Source organism: Anabrus simplex, chromosome 1, assembly GCF_040414725.1.
Source record: "Anabrus simplex isolate iqAnaSimp1 chromosome 1, ASM4041472v1, whole genome shotgun sequence".
Taxonomy (NCBI): Eukaryota; Metazoa; Arthropoda; class Insecta; order Orthoptera; family Tettigoniidae; genus Anabrus; species Anabrus simplex.
In genome coordinates this window covers 516,492,352-516,512,172 of record NC_090265.1, presented here as the reverse complement: position 1 = coordinate 516,512,172, position 19,821 = coordinate 516,492,352, and the positions used below count along the sequence as shown (strand labels likewise).

Below are 19,821 nucleotides of genomic sequence, written 5' to 3'. Positions count from 1 at the left end.
ATAACAGATTGTTAGGTGAAACCACTGCCCCATTATGTCACGATACAAGTCAGTAATTATTGTTACAATTTATAAGCATAAGTTAATTAATTAATAAACCAGTAAAGTAACTGCTTAAAAGCACGTATTTTAACTCACGCCCTCTGACGTATGAGATCGAACGCCACCTCAGAGCTACACGCTGGGTAACAGAATGGGATGGGATTAGAACTCTCATCTTCATCTAGCTCCTGTTTCTACTCTGAAAGAATATCTTGACCAGGTACAATATTTATATTACGCTACACAAAATAAATTGCATAGAGCATCTGTTTATTTGAAAGGTCTTGCAATTATTCTTAGTAAATTAAATACTTTTTAAAGCGTATTAGGTTTTTGTACAGTTCTTCTTCTTCGGCTTTATCATAGAATTTAGATTTAAATGCAACCATTGCAATTCCTCGTATATAGGATAAACCGGACGTAACTTTAATATTAGATGTTTAGAACATGTTAACGCTTTAAAATATAATAGATTCTCTGCTGTAGGACAGCATATACATAATTCTAAACACACTTTCACTAACATAAAACAAGACATACAAATAAATGAAATAATAAATAAAGACCCTCTTCTTTTCACAACAACATTATTTCATCCATCTCTATTGGTGAAAAATATCTAATTCCCTCCATGGGAATTTAGAACTTTCCATTCAATATTTCAATCCCAATTTCAATTTAAACGACATTTCAGAAAAACCAAATATTCTTTTCAACTTTCTTATTTTCATTTTTAAAAACTTTTCTTCTTTAAACTCAAATACAATTTTCCACGCTTTACATACTTCCTATCCATGTCTTTTGCCCCAATTACCTCAACCACCTGACCCAACTTAGATCCACTCCCCTTACTTCATTTTTTAAAATCTCTCTTTCAAATCCACTATCTTCTTTTTCCCCCTCCTTTTCTTACTCATTTCCAAATATTATCCCTCACTGCATGTCAAACACTCTTAACAATATGAAATTTTATATTTTATTTTCTCATGCCTTTTTACTCCTATCCACCTCATAAATTGATTTTTACTTTCTATAAATGTCTTTATTTCTGCAATGAACTGAGAATTATTCTCAAATATGGTTCAGAACGACTTGTCCTTCAGACTGACCACTTCACCACCATATGAACTCTGATCAGTCATTTAATGATACCTTCAGTCGTCTTCTGTGATACTCAATTGTTTCCAATTCTGCACTTATTTTTCTCACTGGTGCTTAACTTCAACTTTTCTACATAAAAACAATAACAACCAGTTATTTGTTTCTTAATCTATAAACCATATGACTACAAGATCCAACATCGAGATAATTATTTATCTCCACATCAAGATTTATAAGACCTTTGAACACCCAGTGCATCTTTTTTATGTGATACTGAACTTTCATCTTGTGAAAAAGTTTGTGTTTTCTACGTCTTTTATTTGCCAGTAAATTTTTACCTTGCGCCTTTTGAACGACAGACTGAAGATGACCCTGACTAGAAGTTGAAACCGGTCCCAATTGTGATTGACTTATAATGTAACCTTGCATTAATAAGTTTTCTTGTACTGAGTACGTGGAACCACGATATATTTTTATTTTAATTGCCTATGAGTGACACCGTAATGTGAGAAACACCATAGGTCTGTGTGTATTACTTGTCAGTAGCACCACAATGTGTGGAACATCGTAAGTCTACGTTACTCACCATTAGTACCGCTACATGAGGAATACCATGTTTCTTACTTTCATAGTAATAAGTACCATTATGAGGGGTCGTTGACCTGGATTTTGGACCTATTTCAATAACAAGCATCATCGATACAGGATTGTGCTTTGGAAGCAGCCGTTTGGTCAGTGTATACTATTGTTTTAAGTTCGTAATCATTGTTCATCATCATAATTTTTTTCTAGTCAGTGGATTAATTTTGGAATTATTTTATTGTTGTTTTATTGTTGTTGTTTTTTATTATTGTTTTAAGTTCGTAATCATTGTTCATCATCATAATTTTTTTCTAGTCAGTGGATTAATTTTGGAATTATTTTTAACTTACAATATTGTGAGTTGGATCCAATGATTATTTTAAATTCATATTCATCCATTCATTCTTCACCATCACGTTTTGAATTCTGGTCAGTGGATGAATTTTGCACTTTTAAACTGTCTTTACAATCTGCCTAATTTCGTACCATTAGGGCCCAATGAACCACATGTTAGGCCCCTTTAAACAACAAGCATCATCATCATCATCATCATTATCATCATCATCAAACTGTATGAGAACTGAACTGGCATTATTGTCAAAAAGTGTGGGTTTTTCGTAGACCAAGAACATACATTCCTCGGAGCCAGTCCTGATGGTGATGGTGTCGTACAAGTGAAATGCCTTGCCTCCATCACTGAATACGATTTGAGAAAAGAGGTGACTAAAAAAAAAAATAAAAAAAAAAAAAGAGAGAGAGAAGATTTGTACCTGGAACTTTCAGAAGGAAATTTGCAACTGAAACGAAGCCACAATTACTCTTTCAGGTTCAAGGTCAATTAAACATGGAAATCTACAGCTTGTTTCCAGTCATTCAGCCAGGTCAGGAATGGAATGAATGAAGTTGCCATCTGGTGGCAAAGATAGGAATTGTGCCAGCTGCCGAAGCCTGTCGCACTCCTCTGAGGCAATGATTAATGACTGACAGATGAAATGAAATGATATTGGAGAATGCTGTTGGACTGAAAGATAACAGGGGAAACTGGAGTACCCAGAGAAAAACCTGTCCCGCCTCGGCTTTGTCCAGCACAAATCTCACATGGAGTGACCGGGATTTGAACCATGGAACCCAGTGGTGAGAGGCCGGCCACCTGAGCGATGGAGACTCTTCAAGGTCTATTGAATATCACCAGGAGAAAATGGTTTGATTTTGTAGTGTACACGAGGAAAGGAAAACTCTTTGTAGGGAGGATAGAAAAGGATGAGTTGTTATGTCAAATGAAGATTCTTCCAAAAATTAGTACAATTTTATAAGCAGTACATTTTGCCAGAAGTTGTAAACAGTCTAACTGTTCAAGGCATGAAAATCCGAGACCCCACCTTTGTGCTAGAGGCACAACAACAAAATCAGGGAGCAGATACCAACAAATGAAAGAAGAGGAAGAGATCAGACACCATCAAACAGGAAAAAAAAATCTCCGTAAGTTTAGCTATTATGGTCGGGTGACATTTGTACGTAAGTCGTTCAGAAGATCATGTGTGGGACTGATGAAAATGTCAACCCCTGCATGAGTGGTATTATACGGTGAAGAAGAAGAAGAAGAAGAAGAAGAAGAAGAAGAAGAAGAAGAAGAAGAAGAAGAAGAAGTAAGTCTGTAAAACTCTTCAAAAATTGATGTGATGATTTATTATTCTGAGATGGTTAATACTGAAAGGTTCCTTTTTAATATAGCACAAGCATCTTCTACCACTCATCCCACATCCGTGATTTGCGGGTGCAAACTGTGTCACACAGTGGATTTGGTCCTGTTTTACGTGTGGATGCCCTTCCTCACGCCAACCCTACAAGGAAGGATGTAATCACTACTGCATGTTTCTGTGGTGGTTGGTAGTTTAGTGCATTGTCTGAATATGAAGAGGAAAGTGTTGGGACAAACACCCAGTCCCTGAGCCAGAAGAATTAATCAGATGTGATCAAAACCCCTGACCTGGCCAAGAATCAAACCCGGGACCCTCTAAACCGAAAGCCTCAACGCTGACCATTCAGCCAATGAGGGGGACTTAATACAGCACAATATGAAATGTAAATATGTAAATAAAGTAATAAAATAATGTTTTGGGAAAATATTTTCTCATAATAATGTGAGTGTTTTGTTATGAAAACCTACAACCTGCTTTCCAGTCAGTGTCCGGGTCGGGGATGGAATGAATGAAGCCTCCATCTTGCCGCGAGGATAGGAATTGTACTGGCTGCAGAGGCCTGTTGCACTCCTCTGGGGCAATGATTAATGACTGACAGATGAAATTAAATGATATTGGAGAGTGCTACTGGACTGAAAGATGACAGGTAAAACCGGAGTACCTAGAGAAAAACCTGTCCTGCCTCCGCTTTGTCCAGCACAAATCTACATGGAGTGACTGGGATTTGAACCACCGAACCCAGCGGTGAGAGGCAGACACGCTGCCGCCTGAGCCATGGAGGCTGTTTTTTACAGAATGTTAAAAATAATGTTCTTAAACCGTTTATCCTCCAGGGTTGATTTTTCCCTTAGACTCAGCGAGGGATCCAACCTTTACTGCCTCAAGGGCAGTGTCCTGTAGTGTGAGACTTTTGGTCACAAGGATACAACTTGGAAGGAGGACCAGTACCTCGCCCAGGTGACCTCACCTGCTATGCTAAACAGGGGTCTTGTTGGGGAAGGGAAGGTTGGAAAGGACGGACAAGGAACGGGGAAGGAAGCGGACGTGGCCTTAAGTTAGGTATAATCTTGGCATTTGCCTGGAGGAGAAGTGGGAAACCATGGAAAACCACTTTGAGGATGGCTGAGGAGGGAATCAACCTCCCTCAACTCAGTTGACCCCTCGAGGCTAAGTGAACCCTGTTCCAGCGCTCATACCACTTTTCAAATTTTGTGGTAGACCTGGACCTCCGGGGGTGGCAGCTAATCACACTGACCACTGCACCATAGAGGCAGACTAAAAATTATTATACTTTATAGAATTCTGTAATTATAATCACAGAATAAAATAATGTTTATGATAAACAGAACTTCATTAGAGTTGTAAACTTCAAAATCATAATATACCATAATACATGCCGATCTCTTTTTTATTGGGTTGGACAACGAGAGAGTGCCTTGTCCACAAATTTGTCATATGGCTCGGAAAGCGGGTCTAGTGTTTGACTGAGAAGCAAGGCAATGCAAACACAGGTAGAGAGACAGAGATTGAGGATTGAGGAGAAGCAGTAGGGGATAAGGGAAAGGTGGTGCAAGTCACTAACACACATGCAGCGGCTGGCGAGTGGTAACTGCGCTCCATCTCTTTCCTTGCGATTGACAGCGGAACTGATCGCTCATTCTCAGATTATGGACCGCGATCCATTCGTCTGCACTGTAACCTTGAAGATGGCTTTGTATTTTGATATTACGTGATAACATCCATAGGGTCTAACCATGGCATATTCTTCTATAGGTGAAGTCATTTTTAAAATCGGTTCCGTAGTTTTTGAGTCTATCCGTTACAAACAAATATACAAATTTTTCCTCTTTATAATATTAGAATAGACAAAACCCAGGATCCTGGCTATTTTGATCTTAGGTAATAGCAACAGTGGCTGAAGATGCCTAAAAAATAGGTGAAACACGTCCCACTTAAGACATAACAAGAATGTAAAAATAATTATGTAAATCAACAAGAAAACATAATGTAGTGAAACGGTGGATTCAAAAAAAAAAAAAAAATTAGAAAGATATATGTTGCTTAATATGGACCCACGATAAGATTTATAACTTGTAAGACTAACATTTAACCAGACATAATCAAGATGGGTACAGTGTGTATGTAAACCACAGTCAAGTATTGGGTACCTTAGTAAAAATGATGATACAAGTTTTTTACATGTATATGCCATTGTGAACATGTGGTACACATAAGACGTTCTCAGAGGTTGTTATGTACCCCACACTTACAGTACAGACTGATTCTTATTTCTCTACCTTCTCACCAGATGAACCAGAGAATTAAATTCAATTCCATTCTTATCATTCAATTCCAGGAGGATTCAAGAGTATGATGGGACTCACGAGGATGAGAAATAACTCCCAAAACCATCAATAATGGCAAGAAAATTTGACGACTGTACAAATCTTTGCAGTCTTATCAACTGTGTTAATGATTACCAGATGAATAAAGGTTCCCAAAGAAAACTGGGCTATCTTTTGGGGAAGGCTTGATGAGACCTGTGATAACAATGGTACATTTTCTATGGTTGGTATAAAAAGATAAGTCAAAAATAATCAAAAAAGCACTGTCAGCCCTGTAAAAAGGAGGTGTTTTCAATGTCTTCTACAACAATAGCTGGGTAAGTATTCAATACTGCAAATTCACTCCACACAGCACCAGCAAGCCATGTTAGAAATCTGTCTAAATTCTTAGAATCTTACAACATGCATCACACAATAGCTTCTCTTAAAGCAGTCATTATTTAAATTGAAATGCAACTTTCCTGTTAGTCCAAAAAAATCATTTTTCAGAATTGAACAGTAAAAATGCCAAATGGTGAATGTTCTCCGTGATGGCACTTTCAATCTTTTCCATTTTAATTCAATTTACTACAGAAAATTATCGTTTGCCCCTACCTATTTTATGCTACAATTTTACCAAAAAAAAAAAACACCTTAGAAAACATCCTTCCCTGGGTCTTGTAAGGTGTCTACAGGCTGTATTTCACTAGTGTGTGATATTTCTTGCTAGCCCCACAGTCTAGAGGTGGTGAGCCTGCCTTTTGCCTGGAGATATTTGGTTAAATTTCCAGTCAAGTCAGGGATTTTTACCTGTATTTGAGGGTTGGTTCGCCCAGCCCACATGAGAATAAGGAGCTATCTGATGTTCAGATAGCAGCCCCCATCTAGAAAACCAAGAATAATGGCCAAAACAATTTGTCACACTGACCATGTGTCATCTCATAATCTACAGGCTTTCAGGCTGAGCAAAGGTCACTTATGAGGCCAAGGCCAATCAGAAGTGTCACGCAATGGGGTTTGTTTGTTTGTTCGTTCATTTTGTGATATTTTTTGGAAACATTCCCAAACATGCAGGGCAGGTTTTCTTTTGCAAGTTACAAGAATTAAACTGAAGTTGTCAAAGTCAATATCTTTCAACACAGCACCGATATCACCAGAATGTAAATATCAGCTTTTTCTCTTAATCATCTCAACAACAACATTATATATACCATATATATAGCACAATAAAAAAAAGCTCAATAATTTTCAAGAAAACTCCCCACATAACATGCCGATATGTACATTCATGACCTCCAACATACTGTATTCATGTTGCCACTGACAATTGCATTCCTTAACTCACTCGACTATTTGACGTGACGTTCAAGTGAGCATTGACCAGGCCTTAAACTCAAATGATGAGACATTCACACGCTGCATCGAGTCGAGTCGCATGTACTAGCTTATATTTTGATTACCTCTGCAAGGGTTTCCCTTTTACGAACTTCTGCGAATAGAACATGAATGTGGCTTGTTTACAACTCTCCTTCTTATAACTTGCACTGTTATTTATTGCCTAATTGTAGCCTCTGAAAGCACATTAATTTCATCAGGTGTCAGCCTTTCTCCCAGCCATGGCTCCGAGAGTAGTATAGGCAAGTGACAGCAATGCTATTGCTGAGTTAAATGAAAGTGTTTCAGATTAGGAGAACAGTGATGGCAATTATGATAACATTGAAGAAGAAATTTTAATTGAAAGTGACAGCTCATATGATATGAGTGACTGTGAAATCGTATCTAAAGCCCCATGTGCGAAACCAATACAGGGACTGGGTGTGGGTCAGTAATAGAGATAACCAGACAATTATTCACCACTTTACGGGCGCTCTGGGGGGTATCAGGAGAACTAACACACAAATCTCTCTCTCTATATATATACACTAACTTAGCAAATGTCATGGGATAGTCACCTAATAGCGTGTAGGGCCTCCTCTGACCCTGTGAACTGCAGTGAGACGCCGTGGAAGTGAGTCGACAAGTCCCTGGTAGTCCTCTGGACGCAGGTGACACCAAATCGTTTGCAGAGCAGCCGCCAATGCTGGTCTGTTCATGGGTGCAGGATCCATGGCACGGAGCCTGCGTTCCAGGACATCCCAGATATGCTTGACAGGGTTCAGATCGGGGCTCCTGGGTGGCCAAGGCAGTCGCTGGACCTCCGCTGCACGTTCCTGGAACCATTCCCGGGCAACGTGGGAGCGATGATAACCATCTTGAAACACCGCAGAACCGTCTGGGCGCTAGAAGGCCAAAAATGGGTATAGATGGTCTCCGAGCAGCTCAACATACCATGTACCATTCAAAGTCTCTTCCAGAACAACTAGGGGGCCCATTCCATACCAGGAAAATGCACCCCAGACCATAACGGAGACACCAGCGCCCTGGACCACACCTTCGAGGCAGGCGGGATCCATCGCTTCATGTGGTCTGCGCCATACACGGTGCCTCCCATCAGCATGGTGCAGTTGAAATCGTGATTCGTCCGACCATATCATGTTATGCCATGGTTCCAGTGTCCATCCCTGGTGACTGGCGACAAATGCGCGTCGTTTTGCCCGATGACGTTGGGTTATCAGTGGCACCCATGTGCGGAGCTGGCTCCCATACCCTATAGAACCCATGTTCCTACGGATTGTCCACTGGGAGACGTGTCTACCACGACCTGTGTTGAACTGAGCCATGATTTGTTGCATGGTTGCCCGTCTGTCACTATTGACAATCCATCTCAGATGTCGCCGGTCACGGTCATCGAGGGTGGCTGGACGGCCGGTCGTTCGTCTGTTGTGGACGGTAACACCCGCATTCAACCATTCACGATACACCCTGGACACGATTGATCATGTGAAGCTGATTTCCCGCACCACTTCCGAAATCGCACTTCCCATCCGTCGGGCACCGACCACCATACCCCGTTCGAACGGCGTCAGCTTACGACGGCGTTCCATGTTACACCTGTCACATGCACAGCCACTGCTCACAAGGTCTCCTATACAACTGTCGCTGGCACAGGGGGCATGTGGTGTGCAGACAACACACCTGCGCATCAGTGCTCCGCTATCCCATGACATTTGCTCAGTCAGTGTATATAAAAATAGATGTGTGTGTATGTATATTTCACCTTGCACCCACAACTACACACCGCAGATCATTAGTGTTAGTGCGTGGTAGTAGCCTCGAGTTTCCCATCGTGCATTATAGTGGTTGCGTGTATGTAGCTGTGGTGGTGTGACAGATATAGGGGTTGAAAGTGGCCGACTATATATAAAAATAGACTTGTGTGTTCGTATATTTTACCTTCCAGCCACAATTACCCATCTCAGACCACTGGTGTTTGTGTGTGGTAGTAGCTTCGAGACTCCTGTCATGAGAGAGAGAGAGAGAGAGAGAGAGAGAGAGAGAGAGAGAGAGAGACACACCACCTTAATTATATTATTGAGGCAGCGATCCTAACCAGCAAAGAAAAAGGAAAATCGGTTTTCATATCAGGAATTCCATTGATCTCAAATGATTTGTAATTCTGTATCAAACAATTACAATTTACAGTGAGATTAGCTTATAGTATGACAGACTCACGGTCAAACGCTCCACAATTGCAGAGTTAATTTGAAGGATTCCTGTTTCACACATGGTCAGCACTACGTTGTATTCTCCCATGTCGGACAAGCAGAAAATCTGTTTTCTGCATGCATCAGACAACAAGGCATCAAATGTAGTGTATAAGAATGTGTTTCTATGAAATGGCTTAGAATGTAAGATATATATGTACTCAAAGAAATTAAATATATAAAAGAAGAAACAGAAAAAGAGTGGTCTTTTAATGCACGTCTTCTGTATTATATACAGAAAAACGCACGGATCTACGAAAACTCCAGCGAAGCGAGTTGTCTTCAGCTAGTATTTAGATAACTCTGTATCGGAGTTGTATGTATTCTTGGAGGTTATGGACCCGTCTTTTCCCATATTGTGCAGGAAACAAATATTTACACTATGGAACAATTATCGAACCCACATAGAAAAAGACAAAAGACAAATGGTCTGACACTAATGAGGATGAAATTAAGGCCTACTTTACTCTCTGCATTCTGATGTCCCAGGTTTGTAAGCCTCGCATCCAATTATATTGGAGCAAAGACAAATGTACCGAGACACCAATTATTGAGAGACAATGAGTTGTGTGAAGTGCCTCTACGTATACCTGAATGTTTCGAGATTTACCACTCAAAATCTTCATTCTAACATCACTGTTGTTGAGTACAATTATTTTGAATACTTCACTGAAAACTATGCATGAAAATTCTGGTTGCTGTTCCATTTATGGCATTTATTTCAGAGTGGTGCACAGTACTTCCGACCAGAAAGCTTACTCGTGTTGAGGACGATTTAAATCTGACTTCTAAGTGAGACCATTAAACCTGCAGCAATTGGATTAAGGAAAAATATTATGGAAAAGATAAACAAAACTGAGAACAATGATATACACTTTCAGAAATCACAGAAACAACGACTAGTCAGAACACTAACAATAACGGATTCTCAAACTGCCCAACAGATTGCTGTAAATACCAGAAACTTATTGTCAACTTTAGAGCTGCAGCAATGTGTCACTTGCTGTTGGAGTGCTGACGTTAGCTGAAATCTCGAGATGTTGCTAACTATCTTAATATGACCATATATGGTCATGCAATTTCATTCGCTAGAATAACAAGATTTTCTATTGGCGAAAATTTAGGGAATCTAGTGGAAATTGTTTCCCACTGGTCGGTTGTGATCGGGCCATTTCCGGACTTTCTTCCGGCTTCGGAATAATCACGTGTGTGTTCGGTGTCTTTTACATCCGACCGCCCTAGCAAGCGCAAGTTCGAGGGCTTCCCTCGGGAACTCCAGCCTTTCCGCGGTAAGTGTTATTTCAATGTTAATCTCAATGTTTTCTGATTTCGTTTAATTTAATTTAATTTAATTAATTTGGTCTTTTGGCATTAATGACATTTTTTAAGTTTTAAATTTAACGTGTCCGAGTTTGCCCTAGATTCCCGCTGTTTATAATTTCAAGTCTTTCACCTTTTTTTAAAATTCAACAATTCATTTATTTGTGTTTTTGGATTCGTAATTGTAATTGTTTGTCAAAAGCGTTAAGTATCAGCTGCTTTGTGATTTAACTTTGTTTTGTAATTTTTCATTTGTTATTTTAATATAGTTGAGCTAGAGGGTGTTTCTTGTAAATCTTTTCTCCCCCATAACGTCATACGTTCCCATGGACCTCATAGGGCCCTCGCACTTTCCACTCTCCTCTCTTAGTTGTAATTTTTAGGCCTGTAAGTGTTCCCTTGTATTTGATTTAATATTGCGTATCGAAAGATACTTGTCACGTTTCCACGTTTTGATGCGATTCACCGCCACTGCGTCATTTATCATTTCCTTATTCATATTCATATTATTATTGTTATTATTATGTGTAAGCGTAATTGCCCAGAGAATGGTTACATCTTGAACCTATTAATGTTAGTCAAAGTAAAATGACAATTAGTAGTGTATTGGAATATGGTTTCCCTCACTCTAGCGGCTTGGATTGAACAGGTAATCTAAATATAATTTGATGGAAGGCCATGAACATCAACAGGGACTACAGTATGTATGGAGAAAAGAAAACATTACAAGCTAAGTAATCTAAATGGGAGTGGATGTGCTAGTCTCTGGTGGGGACTGAGAAAGAGGAATTATAATGTAGAGAAGGTATAGGGTTGTTCATAAAATACATCTTCTTCTCGCTTCCAAATTTGGCCAACTGTGGACCGTGTGAAACTTAATGCTTTCTGGCCAGTCTTCTTCTTTTCTCTTCCCAGAACTTCTTCATTCATTCATTCCTTATTTTTCTCTGCTCCTCAGACATTACAAATTTGGGCCTGTTCTTCCGCTGCTCTTCATGAAATTTGTGGTATGGGTAAATTCAGTGACTGCCACAAGATGGCCAATAAATGTTTCAGTGTATTCAATTTGTAAAGGTGTCAAACAGCATGAGACAGTTAAGTCCCATGAAAATTTGAGTGATTTAGTAGAGAGGTTCAACAGTAGAATAAATGAGTGATTTTTAAGCTGGGGTACAAAATAAAATAGAATGGTATCCAATGATACTGAGTAAATTTAATGGACAAATGGAAACTTCTAGGAATGAAAGATCTCTATCGGATCTATGAGATCAACTGCAGCAAATTAATTTTCCACACAAGTAAGCCAGTCACCTCCACTACACTTGAGAAGGTAATATGTACGAAAGTGCTGAGTTCGATTCAAAGCGTCTCAGCACTGAATATTAAGTGGAGAACCTAAAACACTTCACAGTACTAGTTTCTAACAGGAGTAACCCCTATCATTTCAAAAATTCCACATTCATTAGCAAGGAATTGAAATACATCCATTATGATTATGTTGTTCGGCTATCTTGTCCAACAACACATGATTCTTCCTAAGCATGAACACATGCAGTAAAAATCCTTATTGCCCACTTCCCAGTCCTTCACACTTATATACAGATTATCCCATGATCTCAATATCAAGATGTTACCTGTTCTAACTTGATGTAAGCAGGACGTTGTTGAGCTGCAGGTGAATTCTCAAACAAGTTCCTCAGTTTCTTATCGGCTGCAATGAATGCTTCTACCGTAACATTACAGTCATTCAATTTGTCAATACAGGAAGAACATACATGATGGGGTAAGCCATCATCCTCTTGAACCTACAACATAACACAAATGCTCAGCAAGTGATAAAGGAAACTAGTGTGTAAGCAACTATGTACAAATTACCCATGTTTTAAGTAAAATATAATTATCAGTGACAATACAATGCATTCAGGATAGAGTTTAATTATGTGGCATGTTTTCAGAGTCTATCAACAACAATAACATAGGAGCATGGTTCAAGCAATACATATGAATAATTTCCATCCCAGTAAATGCAAAAATTCTCTGAGTACCCTTAACAGTCATAACAGATTGCTTGTTCTGATCTTCTGACATAAATATCTTCATGAATTATTTTTGTCATGAACTCTGAGTAAAATTGTGAAAATGAAAATCCACAGCCTGTTTCCAGTCGTTTGACTGGGTCAGGAATGGAATGAATGAAGCCCCCATCTAGTGGCAAGGATAGGAATTGTGCTGGCTGCCGAAACCTGTCTCACTCCTCTGCGGCAGTGATTAATGAATGATAGATAAAATGAAATGCTATTGGAGAGTGCTTCTGGAGTGAGTGATGACAGGGAAAACCGGAGTACCTGGAGAAAAACCCGCCCCACCTCTGCTTTGTCCAGCACATATCTCACATGGAATGACCAGGATTTGTACCACGGAACCCAGCGGTGAGAGGTCGGTGCACTGCCACCTGACCAACGGAGGCTAAGTAAAATGATATGGTATCTATATTATAAATATAAATAATCCTATGACCTAAGCTATAAAATAATTAATTTAAAAATTTTTACAATTTGTTTTACATCACACCAGCACAGGTAGATCTAGGAGTGGGAAGGAATCAACCATGGCCTTGATTAAAGTACAGCCCAGGAATTTGTGTGGAGAGAAAATGGGAAACCACAGAAAACCACCACCACCTCAGAACTGCCAAAAGTGGGGTCTGAACCCACTATCTCCCGAATGCAAGCTAACAGCTACGTGACCCAAGAAGCGCAGCCACTCGATCGGTAATTTAAAAAATTGAAACAATTTTTGTATTTGGCTGATATCAAAGAATCAGATACTGAGGGGGAGGATTATCTGCAATCTGTACAAAAATCAATCTGCAGTATTCAGAATTGAAGGCTATGAAAAAGTGGCAGAAATCCAGAAAGGAGTGAGGCAAGGCTGCAGTTTGTTTATATAGAACAGACAGTAAACAAAATCAAGAATTTGGAGAGGGAATCGCAATCCAAGGAAAGGAAATCAAAATTCTGAGATTTGCCAATGGTATTGTTATTTTATCTCTGTCTGCCATCTGTTTTATTCTTTGGTGAAAAACTAAAGTACAACCCATTCCCGAAATATCTAGGAGTCACTGTGGACAGAACTCTCAGCTACAAAGAACATCTCACCATGCTCTCTCACAAAACTGCTACAATGAATAACATCCTGCATAAGCTTTGTGGCAGGTCCTGGGGACCCTCGGCTGACTGCTTACGATTAACGGGTATCAGTCTTGTCTACTGTGCAGTGGAATACTGTGGCCCCGATATGGCTGGAAAGTTTACATGTGCATAAGTGGATACTGTGCCGGTTGGCACACGATTTTAGCCTTTCCCTACAACATTTTTGGCCTGGGAAAAATGCCATTGAAAAGTGTGTCTCTTGGAAATCTTTTTCCTATTTTCTTTAATTTTGTGCACTGTGCGACTATGTCGCTAACTGTATCTGTAATCCGTCCGTCTGTCCGGGGAGTACTTTTAAGTTTAATTTGTTGTACGTCACTATTTCCCCATTTTCTACTGGTCCGATCTCGAGTCAGCTTTGGAGCGAGTTTGATTTGGTCCGCTTGCGAGCCTATGCTTTGTTGGTGTACCTCGCCTTGCTGGCATGGATTATTGCGTTCTTGGAAGCCATGCTGTATGCAAGCTTGGAGAGTTTGCTCTACAAGAGAGTTTTAACCCACCGCAATATGCCTGGATAACGCGTTAAGGATATGGGGCTATGGGCCTGATGTGATGATTCTTCTAATTTAACTTCTTTTCTTTTCAAATGAGTGGACATGGTTTATTTATTTAGCTCATTCAAGCTCTTCAAGAATGTAAGTAGCTGATTATCTCTCTGACGCCATGCGTTAGCTGAGCATCATGGACGAAATTGTAAGTTCTATCTTCCAACATATCTTATTTAAATTTTACACTGAAAATGGATTGAATCATCTCAAACCCAAACTTATTTGGTGGATATTTCTACGATCTCCTATTCTGGTAATCCTACATTTCGTGCCTGCTTGGAAATTTCATGCATAATAATACTCGGCTTACGGACTACTCAGTTAAATCAGCATCTCTGCAGGAATATTAACCTTTCGATAACGACTTTATATGCTAAAAGACTTTTCTATTTCAATGGTGTAGAAGTAGTTGGAGTAATGTAAAATTAAATTTATTGGGGGAATCATGTAATGTTGAATTGTATGAGATTGCGAGATTATCTCTGTAGATCGGAATCTGTTTTCTGTTTATTTATGTTTTTTTTCTTTCGGGTTCTTGTTTTTTTGGGGGGGTCCTGTTAATTTTCCTTTTGCTGGGGTAACGCTCTATTTAGTTGACGTTGCTATGGTTACCATCGCCCATAGGAACGATTGTTCCTGATTATTGAAAATGATGATGTATTTGAATATTAATTGGGGACGTGCGTGTTTTAATGTTGTGAGCCGTTGGCTATTTATTCTTCTTCCTTGTGTTCTGCGATTTAATTCCGGGAGCTTATCCTTTGGATTCTGCTGCCCGGCATATTATGCACTCTTGAAATATTGTGTGCCCACTGTGTTCTGATTTGAGTTGGTTAAATAAGTTGGTTATTTCAATTTAGTTCAGAGTTTATTTTCTTAATTAACCTACCTTAAGTAATTCATTCTATACTTTTGAGGTGCACCTCCCTAGTCACTGAAGGTTATATTTAATTATTTAATTTAATTGTCATGTGTTAAAGTTTGTTTTAAAATCTTGAGAACTGAGCAATATAGTTCTTTTTTTTTTTAAAAAAAAGGAAATTAAGCAGTGTTTTTCTTTCTTTCTTCAAATACTTACCACCGCAAAAACTGCTAGGTTTCGGTCTGAATTGCCTCTGATTATGGGCCAGTGTCTGCATTGGGTGAGTATCTACACTTCCTGTTAAATATTTTTCTTGTTTGTGTTATTTCTTGTCTTTGTTTACTTGTACCAGTAATTGCCAGTACGAGCTGGTACAATACTAAGCTGAATTATACTATGCGCTCCATAACTGGTACTGTAAAGTCAACACCTCACCACTGGTTACCTGTACTTAGTCATACCTCACCACCCCACCTGAGGAGAAAGAAAGCTCTGCTGAGAGAAGCAAAGAAGATCTGGTCATCTCCCTCATTACAAGTTCCCAGGAATTTTGTTACCCATCACCACGGCGACTTCGATCTAGCAGACCAGCAAGTATACTGGCCGGCCGACTCTTGAGGGATAATTTTAATCTAAACCAGTGCTGGCGGGATGAGTGGTTAAATTCAACATCTGAAACTAACTGCTCATGAGCTAAATCCAACTTGGAAAATGAAGAAATTTGATCTTCCAAAAAAAAGTATGGTGTCGCCTCAACAGACTGAGAACTGGGAATGGACGCTGCAATTTCTTACACCATAAGTGGGGTTGGATGGATTCTCCAATGTGTGAATGCAGTGAAGAGGAGCAGACCATGGGATCCTGTGCTGCCCTCTTCATGCCACTTGTGGAAGCCCCAGCGACCTGTTTCATTTTTTGGAAAGTGTTGTAGAGCGGCTGAAAAACTTGGACATGGACTTACGAATTTCTTGTAAATAAATAAATAAATAAATAAATAAATAAATAAATAAATAAATAAATAAATAAATAAATAAATAAATAAATAAATAAATAAATAAATAAATAAATAAATAAATGAATGAATGAATGAATGAATGAATGAATGAATGAATGAATGAATGAATAAATAAATAAATAAATAAATAAATAAATAAATAAATAAATAAATAAATAAATAAATAAACAAACAAACAAACAAACAAACAAACAAACAAACAAAACAAACAAACAAACAAATAAATAAATTTATATTCCCCCTACTCTTCTGATGAAGGATACGAACAGAAAGGTGACCCATAATGATTATGACATGCAATAATTTTGGCTGAATATTTCAAAACACTACTTAATAGTGATGAACCTGAAGATTATTTTGAATTTGATCTGTATCCCAGAAATAAAACACCCATGGAAAATATCATACCACTGGTTTATGATGAAGTGCGTGCAGCTATTGATTCGCTTATAAATTTTAAAGCGGCGGGAGAGAATCAACTAGCAGCGGAACTTTGGAAGAATGCAAATGTACAGACTATTCAGAATTTACATAAACCTCACTGACATATGGAATACCAAAAAATTGCCTGAAGAATGGTTGCAATTATACACCCACTACACAAAAAAGGTGATAGATCAGATCCTAGTAATTATCGAGGGATTTCTTGGCTGCATATCACGTACACAATTTTTTCTAAGATTTTATATTCCAGAATTCATGAACAACTTGATAATGAATTTGGTGAATATCAGGGGGCTTTTTATCCAGGACAAAGATGTCCAGATCAAATTATCACTCTAAAATGGATTATACAACATCAAAGGATTAGGACCAAAAATTTAGTGATCACTTTTATTTAAAAAAGCTTATGATAGTATCCATTGTGAATCATTACTGTATTTTCTTACTGAATTTGGTTTACATTGGAAACTTGTTAACCTTATTGTGGTCACTCTTAGAAATACAAAAACTAAAGTTAGGTTCAGAAATGAAATCTCTGAGCCATTTGAAATTCAGACTGGTCTTCGAGGGGGTCATGGATTATCCCTGTTGTTGTTTAATTGTGTGCTGGAAAAAAATATGTGTGAATGGAATAAGGTATGTCCACTGACTGTTAAGATTGGAAGAAACATTCAACTAAATTGTCTCGCATTATTAGCAAATAGTATTGAAGAAGCTAAATTTCAAGTAGAGGAATCAGAACGATTAGCAGCGAAGGGTTGGTTGAAAATTTATTTTAGAAAACAGAAATTATGCCATTGTTTCAAGTTTACACTTCACATATTATGTTAAATAATACTAAGAAAATAAAGGTTGTAGACAAATTTAAGTATCTTGGTGAGATTATAAACTTGGAATGCTACCAAAAAAGCATCCACAGATAGTAGAACTCAAAAATTGAAATGAGCACAACAAATTACCTGGCACAGTTACAAGAAACAGTCTCTTTCGATTAATGCTAAATTTCGACATTATTACTCCGTTGTTAAGCCAGAAGCAACATATGCAAGTGAAACATTACTTAAATTGAATACCCAATCAACAACAGACAAACTCCAGAAGGCTGATAGAAGAATTCTTCGGACAATTATTAATAAGAACCATCAGATTGATGGACAGTGGAGACTTTTGCCAAATTCAGTACTTTACAACGAAAGTGAATCGATCATTGACACAATGCGAAAACGGAGGATTGCATTCTTTGGACACATATACCGCTTATCAAATACTAGACTCCTGAAACAACTTTTTGATTTCCTTTGGTGTAGTAAAACAAAAAACACATGGTTTAAAGAAATACAAGTGGATTTAGTTGAATTGAAAATGACTAAAGATCAAATTGAAAATAGAGAAGAAAAACAGATTCTGAATAACAAGTACACAAGACTATCACTAAAAATATCGCAGCGTAAGCAGTATGTTACATCTGCAGAAGAATAGGCCGCAAGATCATCCAGAGTGAAGAAGTTTTGGGAAAGGAAAAAGTTGTCAAGTGTTAAAAGCTGAATATATATTTGCTGTATACAGTAAGGTTTGATTTGGGTGCTCCAATGTGGGTGTAAACAGTGTAAATATATAAATAAATGAATAAATAAATAAATACATAAATAAATAAATAAATAAATAAATAAATAAATAAATAAATAAATAAATAAATTAATTAATTAAATAAATAAATAAATAAATAAATAAATAAATAAATAAATAAATGAAGAAATTGGTGAATGGTATGGACACAGTGTTTGAGAAGGTGTACAAGATGAAAATAAATAAATCTAAAACAAAAGTAATGGAGTGCAGTCAAACGAAGTCCAGTGATGCAGGAAATATTAGATTAGGAAATGCTTAAAGGAAGCAGATGAATATTGTTACCTTGGTAGTAAAATAAATAACAATGGCAGAAGTAAAGGAGACATAAAATGCAGACTTGCACAAGAAAGGAAGACCTTTTTTAAGAAAAGAAATTTGTTCACTTCGAATATTGATATAGGAATGAGAGACGTTTCCAAACGCTTTCATCTGGAATGTGGCATTGAATGAAAGTGAAACATGGACAATAACTAGCTCAGAACGGAAGAAAATAGAAGCTTTTGAAATGTAGTGATACAGAAGAATGCTGAAGGTGAAATGGGTAGATTAAATCACAAATAGATAACAATTTTAAACATTTATGAAAAGAGAATAACTTGACCAGAAGAGAGAGAATAGTAGGACACGTCTTAAGACAACATGACTTGTTCAGTTATTTTTTCAGGGAAGTGTAGGCAGTAAGAATGGTAGGTATAGACCAAGGCACATTTTATTCCGTTGATGAATGTCAGCTTTTGCATCATGTGAAGTTGCTTTCTTTTTCTTTTCTTTTTTTCTCTCTCTTTTTTTTCTTAGTGCTATCATTCCTTCCTTGCCTTAACACTGACTTACAGGTATCAAATTTCATAAACAGTAACAATATCAGAACAATCAAGTTGGTTTCATGGTACAAGTCTTGTATCTGTAAGCTACATTCAGGAAATAGTGGATTCTCTTCTATTTTTTTAAATGGAATCTAATTTAATCAACCAGTCAATATTTTACATATGAATGTATTTTGTTGTTTATTTTTGTCTCTCCCATACTGACTTCTAGCACTGACACGCACAGATTAACATTATGCTTAAGAAAGACTTAGTACCGTTCCTGTATATTAAACTAATTTTATGTCTTAACACAAAGAAATAAATGAACTGGATTAAAGCCACTATATATATATTTATTAATAATAAAGCCAAGCTTTCTGCCAAATTACATTGGCCTTCATCAGGGCATGTGAAGTTTTGCCTCCGACAGTGAGCAAAGAAATTATCTGAAGGAACATGGAAGTCATGCCCGGAGGCAAAACTTCACATGCCCTGATGAAGGCCAATGTAATTTGGCAGAAAGCTTGGCTTTATTATTAATAAATATATATATAGTGGCTTTAATCCAGTTCATTTATTTCTTTGTGTTAAT

General features: G+C 37.9%; 1 protein-coding gene across 2 annotated transcripts in view; it reads right to left on the bottom strand.

Moving 5' to 3' along the window:
* The window catches only part of LOC136857057 (zinc finger protein ZFP2), a 146,514-nt gene that overhangs the window by 58,036 nt on the left and 68,657 nt on the right, over positions 1-19,821 (bottom strand). For both annotated transcript variants that reach the window (XM_067135420.2, XM_067135421.2), the window contains exon 4: positions 12,348-12,518. In XM_067135420.2, coding sequence (XP_066991521.2) covers positions 12,348-12,518 — 171 coding nt within the window. The remainder of the gene's footprint in view (positions 1-12,347; positions 12,519-19,821) is intronic.